The 16,471-nt window shown below is 38.4% G+C and overlaps 2 protein-coding genes across 3 annotated transcripts in view; one reads left to right on the forward strand and one right to left on the reverse strand.

The window, feature by feature from the left end:
• The first annotated feature begins 687 nt into the window (after window positions 1-687).
• On the forward strand, window positions 688-12,717 carry LOC128621941 (multidrug and toxin extrusion protein 1). 2 transcript variants are annotated; one of them, XM_053647967.1, is made up of 18 exons: window positions 688-1,378; window positions 1,920-2,098; window positions 2,886-2,987; window positions 3,097-3,165; window positions 4,072-4,220; window positions 4,398-4,440; window positions 4,549-4,593; window positions 5,388-5,485; window positions 5,604-5,701; window positions 6,195-6,308; window positions 6,404-6,471; window positions 8,311-8,419; window positions 8,954-9,029; window positions 9,743-9,812; window positions 10,180-10,312; window positions 10,447-10,541; window positions 10,637-10,715; window positions 10,800-12,717. In XM_053647967.1, exons 2-18 carry the CDS (start codon window positions 1,922-1,924, stop codon window positions 11,024-11,026), a joined length of 1,752 nt encoding a protein of 583 aa, XP_053503942.1. In that variant the 5' UTR covers window positions 688-1,378; window positions 1,920-1,921; the 3' UTR covers window positions 11,027-12,717. The 2 variants fall into 2 exon arrangements, with proteins under 2 accessions (XP_053503942.1, XP_053503943.1); XM_053647968.1 differs by lacking the exon at window positions 1,920-2,098.
• Window positions 12,718-13,319: 602 nt separating this feature from the next.
• Window positions 13,320-16,471, reverse strand: part of slc47a1 (solute carrier family 47 member 1) — a 21,008-nt gene continuing 17,856 nt past the window's right edge. Inside the window, exons 15-17 of the mRNA XM_053647973.1 lie at window positions 16,443-16,471; window positions 16,144-16,278; window positions 13,320-15,013 (exon numbers count right to left, since the gene is read on the reverse strand). The exon at window positions 16,443-16,471 is cut by the window's right edge and continues 66 nt beyond it. Of these exons, the coding sequence (XP_053503948.1) occupies window positions 14,663-15,013; window positions 16,144-16,278; window positions 16,443-16,471 (515 nt within the window). The 3' untranslated portion in view covers window positions 13,320-14,662. The remainder of the gene's footprint in view (window positions 15,014-16,143; window positions 16,279-16,442) is intronic.

A 16,471-nucleotide genomic window follows, 5' to 3' on the forward strand; every position in this document is an offset into this window, starting at 1 on the left:
AGATTTTTTTTTTTTTACTCATCACATGTTTAAGTCAAAACAAAAAAATATCGTTGTTGTTGTTAGTAGTTGTAGTTGTCACGAACCTCGAATCGGCACGGAAGCAGAAGCGGGCGGCAGGTGTAGAGCGTGGTATCGGGAAGTTCAAGAAACGTAGTCATAAGACAGGCAAAGGTCAAGCGATCGGACGAACAACACAAACGGGGTCAGGCAGAGAGCGTAGTCGAAACCGGAAACAAGGGTTGAGGATAACGAGAAGACTAACTAACTAGATAGGCTTGGTAACGCAGAGAAACGACTTGACTGAACGTATACTTCACATTGACTCTAGGTGAATGACATCCCTAAGTACTAGCGGTGAGAGTGTGTGTGTGTGATTGGTGCCAGGTGTGTCTGATCAGAACTCCGGGGATGGTGAGCGCATGCATGCATGAGAAGTGAGTGTTGCATCTTGGGAAATTGAGTTCTGATCTGACTGAGCTGTGACAGTAGTAATAATAAGTTGTTTTTGTTATGTTATTGTTATTAATAATTTTATTGTTATTATTATTATTACTTTAATAGTAGTAAGAAAAATAAGGAGGACATTATTGTTATTGTCTTATTATTGTTGTATTATTATTATTATATTAGTAGTAGTAGTAATATAGTAATAATGATAAGAAGAACAAGAATAATTATTACTATTATTATTATTATTATTATTATTAGTAGTAGTAGTAGTAGTACTAGTAGAAGTATAGTAGTAGTAGAATTAGTAAAGTATTTATCAGCAAAAACCCACAATATGTTCATCTACCCCGCTCTCCCCTACTGTATCTTACTCATGGAATGATTCTGCATGGTCATTGGTGTGTCGGAGGAAATTCTACACGGGAAGGACTCTGTAAAGAACTTTGTGTACCCTTGCTGTGGAGGATATCGCTGTGTTAATCTATTAATAGCAAATTCATTCGAGAAGTGATGGACGGAAAACCGGTGCGTGTTGTACTGACATGAGTTAATGCATAATGAACCGGAGTCCCGCGCTCTCACTGCGTTCCCCGCCTGCTCTCCGCTTGTGTCCCTTTAACGCAACATGGGTTAGGTCTGGTGCAAGATTAGCTCATGGAGTGTCAGGGGTGTCCTCTGGGCAGGACTCATTTACACCAGGCACTTTCCAGAGTGTCCACGTTGATCCGAGGAACGGTGCGCTGGGCTTTTCTTCTCAGGTGCTTGTCTGTTCCTGTCAATAATTTTTCCCCTGGAGATCTTTCCCTTTCACTCGTGCTTCAGCTACACTACACCTGAATTAAACCGGATCAGCTGGGTCGAGTTAGAGCTGGGAGGTAAACCTTTGTGCAGGAGCAGGTTTGGTGATCACTGAGCTAAACCCAGTGTAAGTGCACTGCGACAGGTTTCCACAAGTTTTATTATTATTATTATTATTATTATTATTATTATTAGTAGTAGTAGTAGTAGTAGTAGTAGGAATAATAATAATAATAAGGAGACATTATTGTTGTTGTTGTTGTTATTATTATTATTATTATTATTATTATTATTATTATTACTAAAATTTGTAGTAGTAGTATCAGTAGTAGTAGGAAGAAGAAGAACAACAACAAGAAGACATTCTTCTTCTTCTTCTTCTTCTTCTCTTTATTATTATTATTATTAAAATTTGTAGCAGTAGTATCAGTAGTAGTAGGAAGAAGAAGAAGAACAACAAGAAGACATTCTTCTTCTTCTTCTTCTTCTTCTTCTTCTCTTTATTATTATTATTATTATTATTATTATTAAAATTTGTAGCAGTAGTATCAGTAGTAGTAGGAAGAAGAAGAACAACAAGAAGACATTCTTCTTCTTCTTCTTCTTCTCCTTATTATTATTATTATTATTATTATTATTATTATTATTATTATTATTATGTTTATTAGCTATGACAATGAAGAGAAACGGTGACGCTCAGCTGAATGGAGTTGCAGCTTCTGGAGCCTCTGATGCTCCTCCAGAATCCAGCACAGTGTGTGGAGGATGTGCGAGGAAACTGCGGAGCTGCATCCCTGTTCATTACAGAGAAGAAATCATAGAGTTACTGAAATTAGCTGGACCTGTGGTAAGAGCTAGCAAAGACTACTATATGTCATGTGAAATGAACTACTGACACTTCTGAACTTCTACTCGATTGGCTGTAGTGCTGAATTCTGCAGCAAACCCCACCAGGGTTGAATTAAGACCTACTGTGTTTATTGATGTCCAATCGGACACAAATAAATGGCTCCTGCAAGGATTCATTCAACACTCTAGGTGTTCATTCAACATTGGAGAGTTTGCTGTGTTGTTATGAAGACTAAAACTGGGAACTGGAAACCCTACGTAATTGTATACAAATATTTAGACACCATAAACAGTTTTTCTATATTTTTATTTGATAATTTGCATGTAATAAGTAGGCCATTTATTATAGCTTTTTTTTTCTTTTTACTTTGCTTCGCCACCTGTTCTGTTTCTCAATGAGTAGCCTAGTCAAAGCATGGAAATTATTATTATTATTATTATTATTATTATTATTATTATTATTATTATTACCACTACTACTACTACTACTACTAATAATAATAATAATGATAGTAGTAGTAGTAGTAGTAGTAGTAGTATTTGTTATTATTAATATCATTATTGTTGTTGTTGTTGTTGTTTTACAATTCTTTCACATTTCCATTCATACATTAACTCCTGTTCCTATAGCGGTAATAGTCAGATTTAATGCATGTTTCTACACGTATATACATTATCTCTGGACATATTTCAAGCCATTGCATACGTTCCTATTAAGTTATTTACTAGTGATAAAAAAATGAATTATTGGGAAGCTTGGAGTTTGATTGCGATGCCGTGCGCAGTTTATTTCGCAGTTGATGATCTTCATGATCAGTTTCGTCAGCACTGTGTTCTGTGGACACTTGGGGAACACGGAGTTAGCCGGTGTTGCTCTGGCCATAGCTGTGAGTGAAATTAAATGCACATTAAATCTTCTGATTCTTTTCTTCATGCAGAATGTTAAGTACTTCATATTAAAAGTTAATGCCGTTTTTAATTTATTTAATTTGACAGGTTATTAACGTCACCGGCATGTCTGTCGGTGCGGGTTTGGCATCCGCGTGTGACACACTTATCTCTCAGGTGATCTTTCTGTTCCTTTTTTTCTGTCTGATTTCTATACTGGACACAGAACAGTATGCTGCGTTTATAAGATTCATTTGAATGATGAAATATATGTATATATGTATGTAATGTATATAAAAACATGAGCCAGATGTAGACAGAGATGTACGTTATTTAATAATAATTAATAAAATAAATTAAAAAAAAAGACTGTACAGCGTTCACTTGCTATTGCAGTTAAACTGTAATCCATTTTATTGTTGTTGGCTTATACAGCAGGTAGTATGACAAAAGTCCTGGTTAATATTTTATATTTCTTGGTTAGATGTGAAGGAATTGATGTATGTGTACATCTCAGTGTTCATATGACATATGTGCCAGGTCTGTGTACTTGATCCACTTGATCCAGGATCAGGATTAAGGATTAGGGTAGTGGTGGCTCACCAAATACGTCTCTGGATCACTGATTAGAAGGTCAGGGTTCAAGCTCCAGCAGCACCAAGCTGCCATTGTTGGCCCTTGAGTAAGGCCCTTAACCCTATGCTGTATCATGGCTGACCCCAGCTTCCTTGGAAGATATGTGAAAATGTAACAATTTCCCTCATGGGATCAATAAAGTATATCTATCTATAAAAAAACAAAGGTTAGCCCTACTGCCTCAGAGCTCCAGAGTCCCTGGTTTGATCCTGTGTTGCGTTTCTGTGTATGTTCTTCCCATGCTTGTGTGGGTTGTTTCTGGGTTCTCTGACTCACTTAAAATCTTCCATAGACATCAACCCAGTAGTCTTGTGGTTGCTTAACCCAGCTCTCTTGTTGTTGATTATATCAACTCCAGTGTAGACTCTTCAGTTTTCTACAGTAGGATCCCTCGGGGAAGATAATATTCCACGGAGGTAGACGTAACTCGGTCATCTTTTTCTGCAGACGTTTGGCAGCAATAACCTGAAGCGTGTTGGGGTGATCCTGCAGAGGGGGATCCTCATCCTCTTGCTGTCCTGCTTCCCCTGCTGGGCCGTCCTGATCAACACCGAGTCTATCCTGCTGGCTGTTAAACAGAGCTCCAACGTGGCTAGGTATAGTATATACTGCGTTTTGATCCAGTCAGGTTGACCTGAAGTTCATACTAATGACAGATAAGTAAGACGGATAAACCATGCAAGTCTAAAACTCATGGACTCTGTAGTTATCTTGGTGTATTTCGCCACGCAATGTTCAAACGCTGTGATCCATCTCTTTCTTTTTCTCTGCAGTATCTCACAGCTGTATGTAAAGATATACATGCCTGCTCTGCCTGTGAGTTTTGCCACCATCTGTGCGTGTCCATGTTTTCCCCATGAGTTTGAGTCTGTTGAGTATGTACCTAAATCTTATATTCCTGATTTGGTCATTTTACTCTTTCAGGCTGCTTTTATGTACCAGTTACAAGCAAGATATCTGCAGAATCAGGTAAAAAAAAAAAAAAAAAAAAAAAATGTTAAGATTTTGGTTTGCAGTGATACCACAACATAATATACACTTACTGGCCACTTTATTAGGCACAATCATGTCACGACAATGCAATGCAAAAAATTGATGCAGATACAGACCAAGAGCTTCAGTTAACTTTTACATCAAACATCAGTAATGGAAAACATTGCAACCAGGCAACGTTTTGTTTTGCTTTATTTTGGGTCCTGTTTGGGTGACCCTGTGCGCACGGTAGCCTCAGATTCCAGATATCCTCAGACACAAAGTGGTCTTCTACTCGTCTAGCCCATCCACCTCAAGGTTCAATGTGCTCTGCATTTGGAGATGCTTTTCTGCTCAGGATGGTTGTAAAGAGTGGTTATTTGAGTTTACCGTAGCCTTCCTGTCAGCTCGAACCGTTCTCCTCTAACCTCTCTCATGAAGTTTCTCTTCATGGTACTGCTGCTTACTAGATGATTTTTTTTGCCATTCTACATAAACTCTACAGACTGTTGTACATGAAAATCCCAGGAGATCAGCAGTTAAAAAAAAAAAATACTTAAACCAGCCCGTTTGGCACCGACAACCATCTCACGGTGAACATTAACTGAAGCTCTAGACATGCGTCTGCAAGATTTTGCTGCCACGTGATTGGCTGAATGGATAATTGCATGAATGAGCAGGAGTGCAGGTGTTCCTATTAAAGTGGCCTGTGAGAGTACTTCATTTTTATATTTTATTTGTATCTTTTTCCTAGGGATAATCATAATAATAATCAGGACATTCTTCTTTAGGGAATAATATGGCCTCAGGTGATCACGGGGGCTGCTGGAAACATCCTGAACGCTTTGATAAACTATGTCTTCCTTCATTTGCTTAATCTCGGTGTAGCGTAAGTCGTTCTCGTGGTCATATTTCGATGTTGTGATGTGTTGTCTTAACTCTGGTGTTCTATTGTACATGTCATTGGTATTGTGCTTTCTGTAAAACCGTTATCACTTTGTGCGCAGTGGTTCTGCGATGGCAAACTCAATTTCTCAGTGCTTCTTGGCTATCTTTCTTTACATCTACATTCGTTGGAAAGGTCTGCACAAGGCCACGTGGGACGGTGAGTCAGCAAAATCATACCGAAATAATGAAACACCATCTCTGACGTATTTGCAAATTATTATCGTAACACTGAAGCCAGTTAAATAACTTCAGCCAGTTAGACTGGGTTAAACATAGGTTTACATAAGTATTTCATAAGCAGTTGAGATGCTACATGTGTCTTGCTTAAGATAAATATCCAATGGCTAATAGTGTTATGTGTCCAAGTTGAAGATTTACCCAAGGTTGATCTATTTTGTAACTTTTTAACACAATACGGAGAAGAGTTCAGTTGGACAATAGGGACTGTAGGGACTAAGGTATTATGACATACTGTAATTTATGCCTCAACCGGTTATGCAATAAATGCTTCTTTTTTTTTTAGCAACTCAGTAATATTTCTATTGCTTGCATATTAAATTACAATGTCTGATAGTAACCTAAAGCTCATTTCCTTCTCAATTACTCTCTCTCTTTTAAACGTTCATCCTCACACCCTGTCATTCTATCAGGCTGGTCTCGTGACTGCCTGCAGGAATGGGGTGCCTTCTTTCGCCTGGCCTTACCTAGCATGCTAATGCTATGTGTGGAGTGGTGGACTTATGAGATTGGAGGATTCCTGGCAGGTCTTAAACCATTGTCTGTCTTTGCACCTGTTCGGCCATATCAAATCAAAAGCTCTGTAATCTGCTTTAAAGTCATTTGATGCCTTCCATTACAGGTCTGATCAGTGAGTCTGAGTTAGCATCCCAGTCGGTTGTGTATGAGCTGGCTGCTATCGCATACATGGTAAGAAACTTAAGGCTAAAGAAGAAGCGACTTTCAAAAGCTTTCATATAGTTCTTAGACCGTTTAGGATGTATAATATCATTCAGCAACTTTATATAATTGAGCGGAGTGTCATTTGTGTTAATTATGACATTGCACCTCTCTCAGTGATCGAGTTGGACTTCCTGTACTAACTGTCCACCAGTCAAAGGGTTAAATCTTACAGTGAGCATGTTTTGTAATAACACAAAAATAGAAACTCTATACTTTTCTTTGACATCAGGAGACGGAAAGGTGCAGCCTTTGTGTTATTCCAACACCACCTATGAAATCAGCTTTCTGTTTAGTTAAGCAATGTTATGACAAGTAGGACTATCCTGTTACTAAAGAAAAACAAGGTTCGACACGGTGATGTGTGCAGCGTCCACTCTGTATCTTGATTTAAGATTAGTAAAGATTTTCTAGTGGAGAAGAATTCAATTAAATAAAAAAGAAAAATTATTGAATCTATAATACCAAAGCATTCAGTGTTGCTGTATGGAAATAACTGTATATCAAATGGTTAAATATCTGAACTGGTAAATTATATAATTCATAACTGCATCCCATCTGCCGATAATAAGGGGTGTAACGATCTGGAGTATTGGAATGATGCTTCAATATAAAAGGCAAAGATTGAAATTAATCGTGGCAAAGATTTGCATTGTATTGTATTGTCTTATATTGCATCGTATCATATTGAATCATATCATTTCGTATCGTACTGAATTGTATTGTATCATATAGTATCGTATCGTACTGTATTGTATTGTGTCATATAGTATCGTATCGTACTGTATTGCATTGTATCATATAGTATCGTATCGTACTGTATTGTATTGTGTCATATAGTATCGTATCGTACTGTATTGCATTGTATCATATAGTATCGTATCGTACAGTATTGTATTGTATCATATAGTATCGTATCGTACTGTATTTTATTGTATTGTATAGTATCGTATCGTTCTGTATTGTATTGTATCGTATAGTATCGTATCGTACAGTATTGTATTGTATCATATAGTATCGTATCGTACTGTATTATATTGTATCATATAGTATCGTATCGTACTGTATTGTGTCATATAGTATCGTATCGTACTGTATTGTATTGTATCGTATAGTATCGTATCGTACAGTATTGTATTGTATCATATAGTATCGTATCGTACAGTATTGTATTGTATCATATAGTATCGTATCGTACTGTATTTTATTGTATTGTATAGTATCGTATCGTTCTGTATTGTATTGTATCGTATAGTATCGTATCGTACAGTATTGTATTGTATCATATAGTATCGTATCGTACTGTATTATATTGTATCATATAGTATCGTATCGTACTGTATTGTGTCATATAGTATCGTATCGTACTGTATTGTATTGTATCGTATAGTATCGTATCGTACAGTATTGTATTGTATCATATAGTATCGTATCGTACAGTATTGCATTGTATCATATAGTATCGTATCGTACTGTATTGTATTGTATCATATAGTATTGTATCGTACAGTATTGTATTGTACCGTGGTTGATTCAGTGATACCATCAAATATGGAATTCTTGCTTTAAGGATCGGAATAGTACCGTATCGTAGGGAAGCCTGAGGTTTTATCCACCTCTACAACCAGATTTATAAACTGAAGATCCAAATTAAGATAATATACTTTTTAAAAAGTTTTTTTTACCTGAATTTTCAGCATGCCTCTCTGAGAAGGAATTAACACAGTGGCACGGGAAAGCAAAAGTCAAAACGATTCTTTAGTGTGCATGTCTCAGTTATTCTAACTCTTTCTCTTGATTCACTGTTAGTTTCCTCTTGGCTTTGGGGTGGCAGCCAGCGTGAGAGTTGGAAATGCTCTTGGAGCAGGAAACACACAGCAGGCAAAACTCTCCAGCAAAGTCTCTCTGCTCTGTGGACGTAAGTGGACTCAGCATGTACTCCATGAGTTAGCAGCTACAGAGTTCTCTAAAACAGGACATAGCCCTGCAACCTCAATTCCCAACTGTTAATTTTGTACTTATTCTCAATAAATCTGACAAGTCTAGTGATCTAGTGTTTACAGAGAATTGTGCAAAAAAAAAACCCAACAAAGTAAAACACAACAAAGCATTAAATGAGCTGCAGTTCTGCAGCAAAGAGTGCGGTCAGAGGAGAATGGCTAGACTGATTTGAGCTGGCAGGAAGGATTTGGTAACTAAAATAACCACTCTTTACAACCATGATAAGCAGAAAAGCGTCTCAGACACACAAGAAGTCAAACCTTGAGGTTTCAATTCTGTCAGTCACGAACCCGATTCTGAGGATACAGTGAGAACAGCCCAGTGTAGCCTCTTATTCCTCGGGGATACTGGTGTTCCTAATAAAATGGTCAGTTCTCCCCTGAGATGTCACTGAGATACAGTAGTTGTATATGTTATTCATGCATGAACCCACCTCTTTTTTTCTTTGTAGTCATGGTCTCTTGTGTGGTTGGTGCTTCACTAACTGGATGCAAGGATATTGTTGCATACATCTTTACCACTGAAACGTAAGGAGACTAAAGTATACTGTATGGTGCTATGTTTATTTTGTTGTATTTTATTTGATGTATTTTAAAACAGAATATAGCATTTAATTTTTTTTTTTCTAAAGCCCTCCACTAATATTGGCACCCTTGGTAAATATGAGCAAAGAAGTTTGTAAAAATTGTCTTTATTGTTTAACCTTTTGATCTTTTGTTCAAATAATTCACAAAAATACTCTGCGACTCATGGATATCAATCAATTGCAAACACAACGCAGGTTTATTGGAGGGGCACAGTGACTTGGCGGTTAAAACTGTTTCCTTGCATGTCCGGGGTTGGGGGTTTGATTCCTGCCTCCGTGCCCCAAGTTCTCTGGGATGGGCTCCAGGCTCCCCTGAAACCCTGTGTAGGATAAGCAGTAGAGAAAATGGAAGGAATTATCATTGTAACCAGCAGATGAACTGATGAGATTTTGATCCAAACAGGGTCAAGGTCACAGCAAGGTCAACTGTCTGAAATAGCATCCCTCCCGTTTATCGTAAACGTATTTGAGGCAGAAAAATTAGTAACAAAAATTAGAATTAGACTAGTTGTCCGAGATCAAAAATGAAATGGATAACAGTTTGGATATAAAAAGAATATTGTTTATTTAAAAAAAAAAACAACTCTTTGAACTGAATCAGAACCTTGTACCTGTTCATTTACACATCGACCTTCCCATTTTTTTTCCCTGCAGAGAAATTGTGCATAGAGTTTCACAAATCATGGTTATGTATGGATTCTTCCATTTCTTTGATGCAGTTGCAGTAAGTTCCATTTTGTATTAACCAGACTTTCTGTATTTAAATGAGTACAAATTTAAAACCCTTATTTCAATGTTAGTCGTTTCTCTCACTCTTTTGGAAATGAGGTACAGCCAGACATGAACTTTATTACTCTTATGTAACGATTGATGGATTGTAATTCTTACCTTTCAGAATCAATTCCATATTAAAGTCTGTTGCCATTCTGTACGGGAAGCCATTTTAAGACTGGGGAATGGTAGTTGTTTTAAGATGTAGCTTCATTGATGTATGCAAACACGAATGCAAATGCTGGTTTGTGATATGTTTGAGTTTCTTGTTGCCTGATAAAGAAGGGAATCACCTGTGATGTTTCTTTTTCTGCCCATAGGGTATTACAGGCGGTATTGTCAGAGGTGCGGGAAAGCAACTGCTTGGTGCTGTGTGTATTATAGTGGGCTACTATTTCGTGGGTTTCCCGATCGGAGTGTCGCTCATGTTCGCACTTAACATGGGAATAGTTGGTAAGCAGAATGACACATTAACCTTAATATTCGAAATATTCGAAATCATCAAACTTCTTATTAAGGTTCTTCATAATCAGCAAGTATGTTATAATTACTTCTGCCTAACTCTTTGTCTTTGTCTGCTCGGCCAGGTCTGTGGATTGGGTTCTTTGTATGTGTCTTCTTGCAGTCTCTTGGCTTCCTCATTCTAATCTACAAACTTGACTGGAAACATGCAACTGAAGAGGTAAGCTATGATGATGTCTGTGTATGTGTGTGTGTGGGGGGGGTGTCTTTTCTTTCTTCTAATTCAGTGCTATATCTTTGGATGGTGCTTTTCAGGCCCTAAAAAGAGCAGGCGTACACACATCTGAGACCAAAGTTGAATCGTACGGCCTAGAAAATAAGTGCGCCAATGACGGTAATGTACCTTTGTCTCAAATTTGCGCTGATGAAACTTATATCTCAGAAGAAACTTGATGAAACATTTCATTACATTTCACAGATGTACCAGAGGAAGCCCAACCCAGTGAAGGAGACCAGACTGATGTGGAGTCTAAGGGGGGAAATGATGAAGACAGCGCCGCGGAGGATGGAGTAGCCGTCACCGTGGGTGATGTTCTGACCACCAAGCAACTGGTTGTTCGTCGAGGACTGACTGTTTTCCTGTTGATACTCATACTCGCCGGTGGGATCACGTTGAACGAGTTTCTCACAGGCCTCCTCAGATGAGCACTACGTTAAATCCACTGCCAAAATGTTCTGTCAAATGTTCTCAGCAAATATTTTGAGATCCGGGGAAGGCAGAAACACTACCTTGTTTTATGGCCCAAGGGTCAGACTCTCTCTAGGAAAATGAAAATAAATAGCAATACAATAAGCCAAACTAAAGTCTGATGGCAAAAGGTTCCTTAGCCAGATCATATGATGTTAACTATTAAGTCAGGGTTGTTGTTTTTTCTGCACCTGGTATGTGGAAGTTCAAGCAAAGAATTACGTAGAATTGCGTGGAAAAATAAGCCAAAGAGCTGTTAAACTTGATTTGAGTAATTCATGCCCGAGCATTCTCAGCTGAGGGATGTTGTGCTATAATCGTAGGTGTATAAATATTCCATGCTACATTTTTCTCCAGCACGTTTTAAAGAAGCGCTTGTATTATTAAAATGTAAGTTGGACACTGATTTATATGACACTGATTCTATCCAGAGTCAGAATCAAGACCACACGCTCTGAGGGACCAGATCCTGCATTAAGCTACATAATGGGTCTATTTTTAACTAGTAATGGAAGGGGATACCATTTCCCTTGGAATAATGCCTTTATATCACTTACGATGTCCATTATCAATATTTAAACTCAATCAGCAAGACAAGTTACATGGGATATATGTGTGTCAAACCCACAAGCTGTGAACTAGTCCTCCTCGGAGATGCTTTTATCAAAATATATTGAAATGCAGACGCACAATCCTCAGTAATACAGAGAAGTGTGTTCCAGCACTGTCGTTTCATCATTTAGAAATGGCAACTATAGATGTTCAGAATGAACGAGGTGGCAATATAACGTTATAACGTTAGAGGACATTATCTTAGTAAATTACACGGTTGTATTATAATAATTAGGCTATAAACTCATTGAAAGTAGTGAAGTGATATTTATTTGCTGTTGACATTTGGCCATGTTGACATGATGAACCCTTTAGTGGCCAATGATTTTAAAAATGTTGACAGACCTAAGCAGATGTTCTATTGATTTTGCCTCTTTTCTAGATGTTGTGCAATTATTTATTCATTTAGTGCCGTTGAGTTATTATTGCACCTAGTGGTCAGAAATGGGAACTACAACACGCACTAATAAATGTCCACTAGGGCAAGTATCATGCTGCCCCATGCTCACTCTGTTAACGGGCAGAAAGGATGTCAGTTAATGATATTACCTCTTCTGTGTTCATCTTGCACACTGTGACAATGGCGACAGAAACCAAACCTGCTGTATCTACAGTAACACAGCTAAATATCTTTTAAAAAAATTTGTTAATTCCTTTCCCTCATTAGAAAGGATGTCTAATCTAGCAAGTTTAATCAACACTGTTGTCTAGCTAGCTGTGTAACTAGCTACGCTGTTAACGTGTCTTTAGAGCGCAATTAAGATAAGATAAGATATAACTTTATTAATCCCCCGTAGGGGAAATTTAGGTCAACATAGCAGCACGAAGGAATATAAAAGAACAGCGACTAGAAACCACTATAATTGCAGCAAATGCTAATAAAATGATGACAGCTGATTTCAATAAAGAGATTTTCTCATGATAAAATTACCTCACGAGGAAATAGCATTTTTGTTACAGTCTGTGGAGATCATGAAAAAATGATGTCAAGCTCACGAGAATATGAAGTCATGATCCTGAGAAAACAAGAAAGAAAGGAAAAAATTATTATTCATGGCTGCTGTTATTATTCATGCTGCTAGGGCGTCTGTAGAATGGTAGCTTGCTTTTTTTTGTTTTCCCCCAAATGCGGCAAATGAAACACTGAGGTGGAAGTGTTATGTCAGGATTGTCAAGTTTGATCGACCAAGAGAATTGTATTGTTTGACTTTGTCTTGTCAACTCTCAATGTCTTGTTATGAGGTCGCTTGAAAAATCAACTAGATAGTAGACTACAGCATTAATCAAGTGTGATAGCTTCTGAAATTCATTTTGTTTGAGGCTATATTGTTATTAATGTCGTCCTGTACCCAACAAAATCGATGGTCACGCGCCTCTGCTGGTCATTCTGGATAAAAACCGAACACCTACCTTCAGTTTTAGAAAGAAACCGCAACTGTACCGAGTGAATTGTATTTATTATGTAGCTAGAACTACAAACCAATCCAGTGTGAGTTTGCGATTACAGCGCAGCCTAGTGGAGGAACTATCATGAGACGCAAACCAAAGCCATGTCCATGTGTACTCAAGAGATCAGAATTTATTATTTAATATTGCAAGATGTCGTCTCACGCGTCATAGCTCATGATGACGGGAAATAATATGAAATAATGCAAATAGGGTCCACTTTCATATTAAAACTTGATGGGTTTTTTTCATGAAAACTTGAAATGAGTACAGAGAATTTATGCTGTCTAGGGTATCTTAAGCTAAAGCTTAAGCTAAGTTTTGCCTCTTGATTTTGTTGGTATTTTTTATTTAATCAGTTCAATTTGTAAATTCTGTTCTTTCATAGGGATTATAACTTCTGATCTATTTTCATAGATGGGCAGTATTATGCCACGCAGGGCCTCTGTTTGACTTCTAAAGTTGTTACATAACTGTAATGAGTTTACTGCCATTTTTGGTGAACTGGAAACGGAAATATTTGCCAAAATGTTGAATGATTTTTTTTTTTTTTTTTTAATATCAAATGTATAGTCTCTCAAATTTATAAGATGTGAAATTATTACATTGTTGAATTTTACAGTTGAAGAAACTGAATTATTCTCTTTCATGTTGCTAAAGCTGTCCTATGCACAAATTAAAACTTGTGTTTTTTTTTAGCGTCATATTTATTGCAATCAATATTAAACAAAAAAAACGACTATGCCCATGTACAGTGTTATCATTAAAAAAAAAATAATAAAAAAATAAAACTGACTGTAAAAAAAAAAAAAAAAAAAAAATACAACAGATCCACCCTGGTTTATGAAAATATAAAGTAAAAACAGTGTAAAGGAAACAGTTCCAATGAATTTCATTGATAATTTGGTAACACTACACTAGAGACAGTCTGCCATATTGGAAAAGATTTACAAACACATAAATAGATCTGCCACATTATGAGCATGAAAAACACAAAATGACAGACTACCTCAAGCATAACTTGACTAGTAATTTACAACTTTTTACATTAATACTGTAAAATTAGATTTTCATAGCACGTCATGGGGGCAGCTCAGTGGGTAGCCGTTCTGCCTAACAACTCCAGGGTACCCGGATCGATCCTGAGCTTGCGTAACTCACTGTGTGGAGTTTTTACATGTTCTCATCATGTCATGGCTTTCCCCTGGGCGCGCTAGTTTCCTCCCACCTCCCAAAAACATGCCCGTATGTGGACTAGCTGTGCAAAATGTCCCCACGGGTGTAAATGTGTGTTATGCGTAGCGCTCTGACTGACTGATGGACTGACTGGCAACCCGTCTCGGATAGGATCCACCGTGACCCTGACCGGAAAAAAAGCGTTTATTGCAGACGAATTAATCAAATCTGTTTTGAATCAAGCCGTGGAGAAGATATAATTATTTCTTTTTCCTCATTATAATGTTATTTGAATCTGAATAAGACTCCTCTCAAGCATTGCCCCCAACTTGTGGCTCGTGTTTGTGAAGCACTGTAACTCAGATTGGTCTCACTGTTAGGTAGTGAGTAGTTGTAGAGCTGGGGAAGGCAGTAGGGCTGGTGTGGTTCCCCCAGTCCGTGGTGAGGTTGCTCTTAAACTGGACAAACGGCTGTGGTGGTGGGCATGTCACGTGAACCACAATGCTGATCGTCAACAACAAAACTGCAGCCAGTACAGCCAGTCCTCTCCTCAGCACTAACTGCGGGACGGAGAGCGGGGCTTTGTGAGATCCGACTTCTCCTGCCTCACCTTCCTCCACTTCATCCCGCGCTCGTGCGGGTTTCGCCTGTTCTCTGGAGCTGACTGGAGCGTAGGCGCTCGATTTAGAGCAGCTGTTCACTGAGTGTGCCTAAAGTGGAACGAAGAAAACAGTTCATACGTGCATAAAGTAAACAGATCAATTCTAATGTTTTGGCTTTGCGTGGGTGCGAAATAATAGCGAGACAGAAACTGCGGCACGTTTGGTAACTGTCAGTGTTTCATTTTTGCCCGTCAATCCATTACACCTCAAATAGTCATTCATGTCGTAATGATGCTCTCTGTCCTTCTTGCGATCTCCGTCTGTAAGATTTGAGTCTGGTCTCGAGATGTCTTGTCTGAGTCTTGGGTGTTAGTTTCTATAAATACGGTGTTGGTCTTGACCAAGAGTCGTGTCAATCTCTAGAAGAGGAGCAAGAAGAAGAAGAAGAAAGTAAACAGAATTTTTTTTTAAATCCTCCTCCTCTTCTTCCTCCTCCTCCCCTTCTTCTTCCTCTTCCTCCTTTTCTTCATCTCCTCTTCTTCTTCATCATCCTCCTCTTCTTCTTTTTCATCCACCTCCTCCTCTTCTTCTTCCTCCTCCTCCTTTTCTTTGTCTTCCTCTTCTTCTTCTTTTTCACCCTCCTCCTCTTCTTTTTCATCCTCCTACTCTTGTTCTTCTTCTTCTTTTTCCTTCCCCTCCTCCTCTTCTTCTTCCTCTTCTTCTTCTTCATCCTCCTCCTCTTCTTCTTCTTTTTCCTCCCCTCCTCCTCTTCTTCCTCCTTTTCTTCATCATCTTCTTCTTCTTCATCCTCCTCCTCCTCTTTTTCACCCACCTCCTCTTCTTCTTCCTCCTCCTCCTTTTCTTCTTCTTCCTCATCCTCCTCCTCTTCTTCTTCTTCTTCATCCTCCTCCTCTTCTTTGACCTCCTTTTCTCTTTCATCAGCCTCTTCTTCTTCTTCTTCCTCTTTTTCCTCCTCCTCATCTTCTTCTTCTTCCTCCTCCTCCTCATTTTCTTCATCGTCCTCTTCTTCTTCATTCTCCTCCTCTTCTTCTTTTTCATCCACCTCCTCTTCTTCCTCCTCCTCTTATTCTTCCTCCTCCTCCTCCTCCTCTTCTTCCTCCTCCTCCTCCTCTTCTTTTTTCACCCTCCTCCTCTTCTCCTTTTTCCTCCTCCTCCTCCTCTTCTTCTTCTTCTTCTTCTTCTTGTTATTTGAGTGTAAATGATCAGGAACAACTTACCATAGTTCCTCCAGCAGGTATTTGCTCAGGGTTGTCTGGTCCTTCAGGAATCACGTTGTCCATGACCGGTACTCCAAGAGGTGCCTTCTGTCCTAAATAATTCACTTTCCCCTTCATTCCAGCACGTTTCTGTGCCTGATGGTAAAGCAAAGGAAGCAGCTAATGGCAGGCTTGAGCTCTATATCACAATAAAGCTGCTGAGCATTAAAGATAACACAATGAGAAATGGAGCTCTCATACCATTACAATCGACATGCAGCTTTATCTCTTTAGCTCTGTGCTTTATGGCCCTACTGTACCTTCTCTGTCAGTTTTTGCCAATCGAGTT

This window comes from Ictalurus furcatus, chromosome 18 (assembly GCF_023375685.1).
Source record: "Ictalurus furcatus strain D&B chromosome 18, Billie_1.0, whole genome shotgun sequence".
Classification (NCBI taxonomy): Eukaryota; Metazoa; Chordata; class Actinopteri; order Siluriformes; family Ictaluridae; genus Ictalurus; species Ictalurus furcatus.

Bases quoted from the DNA above. Each gene is read 5' to 3' on its own strand.
- LOC128621941 (XM_053647967.1), top strand. From the start codon at position 1,922: ATGACAATGAAGAGAAACGGTGACGCTCAGCTGAATGGAGTTGCAGCT. The intron at 2,988-3,096 runs GTGAGTGAAATT...TTAATTTGACAG, and splicing joins GTGTTGCTCTGGCCATAGCT to GTTATTAACGTCACCGGCAT. The intron at 4,594-5,387 runs GTAAAAAAAAAA...ATTCTTCTTTAG, and splicing joins CAAGATATCTGCAGAATCAG to GGAATAATATGGCCTCAGGT.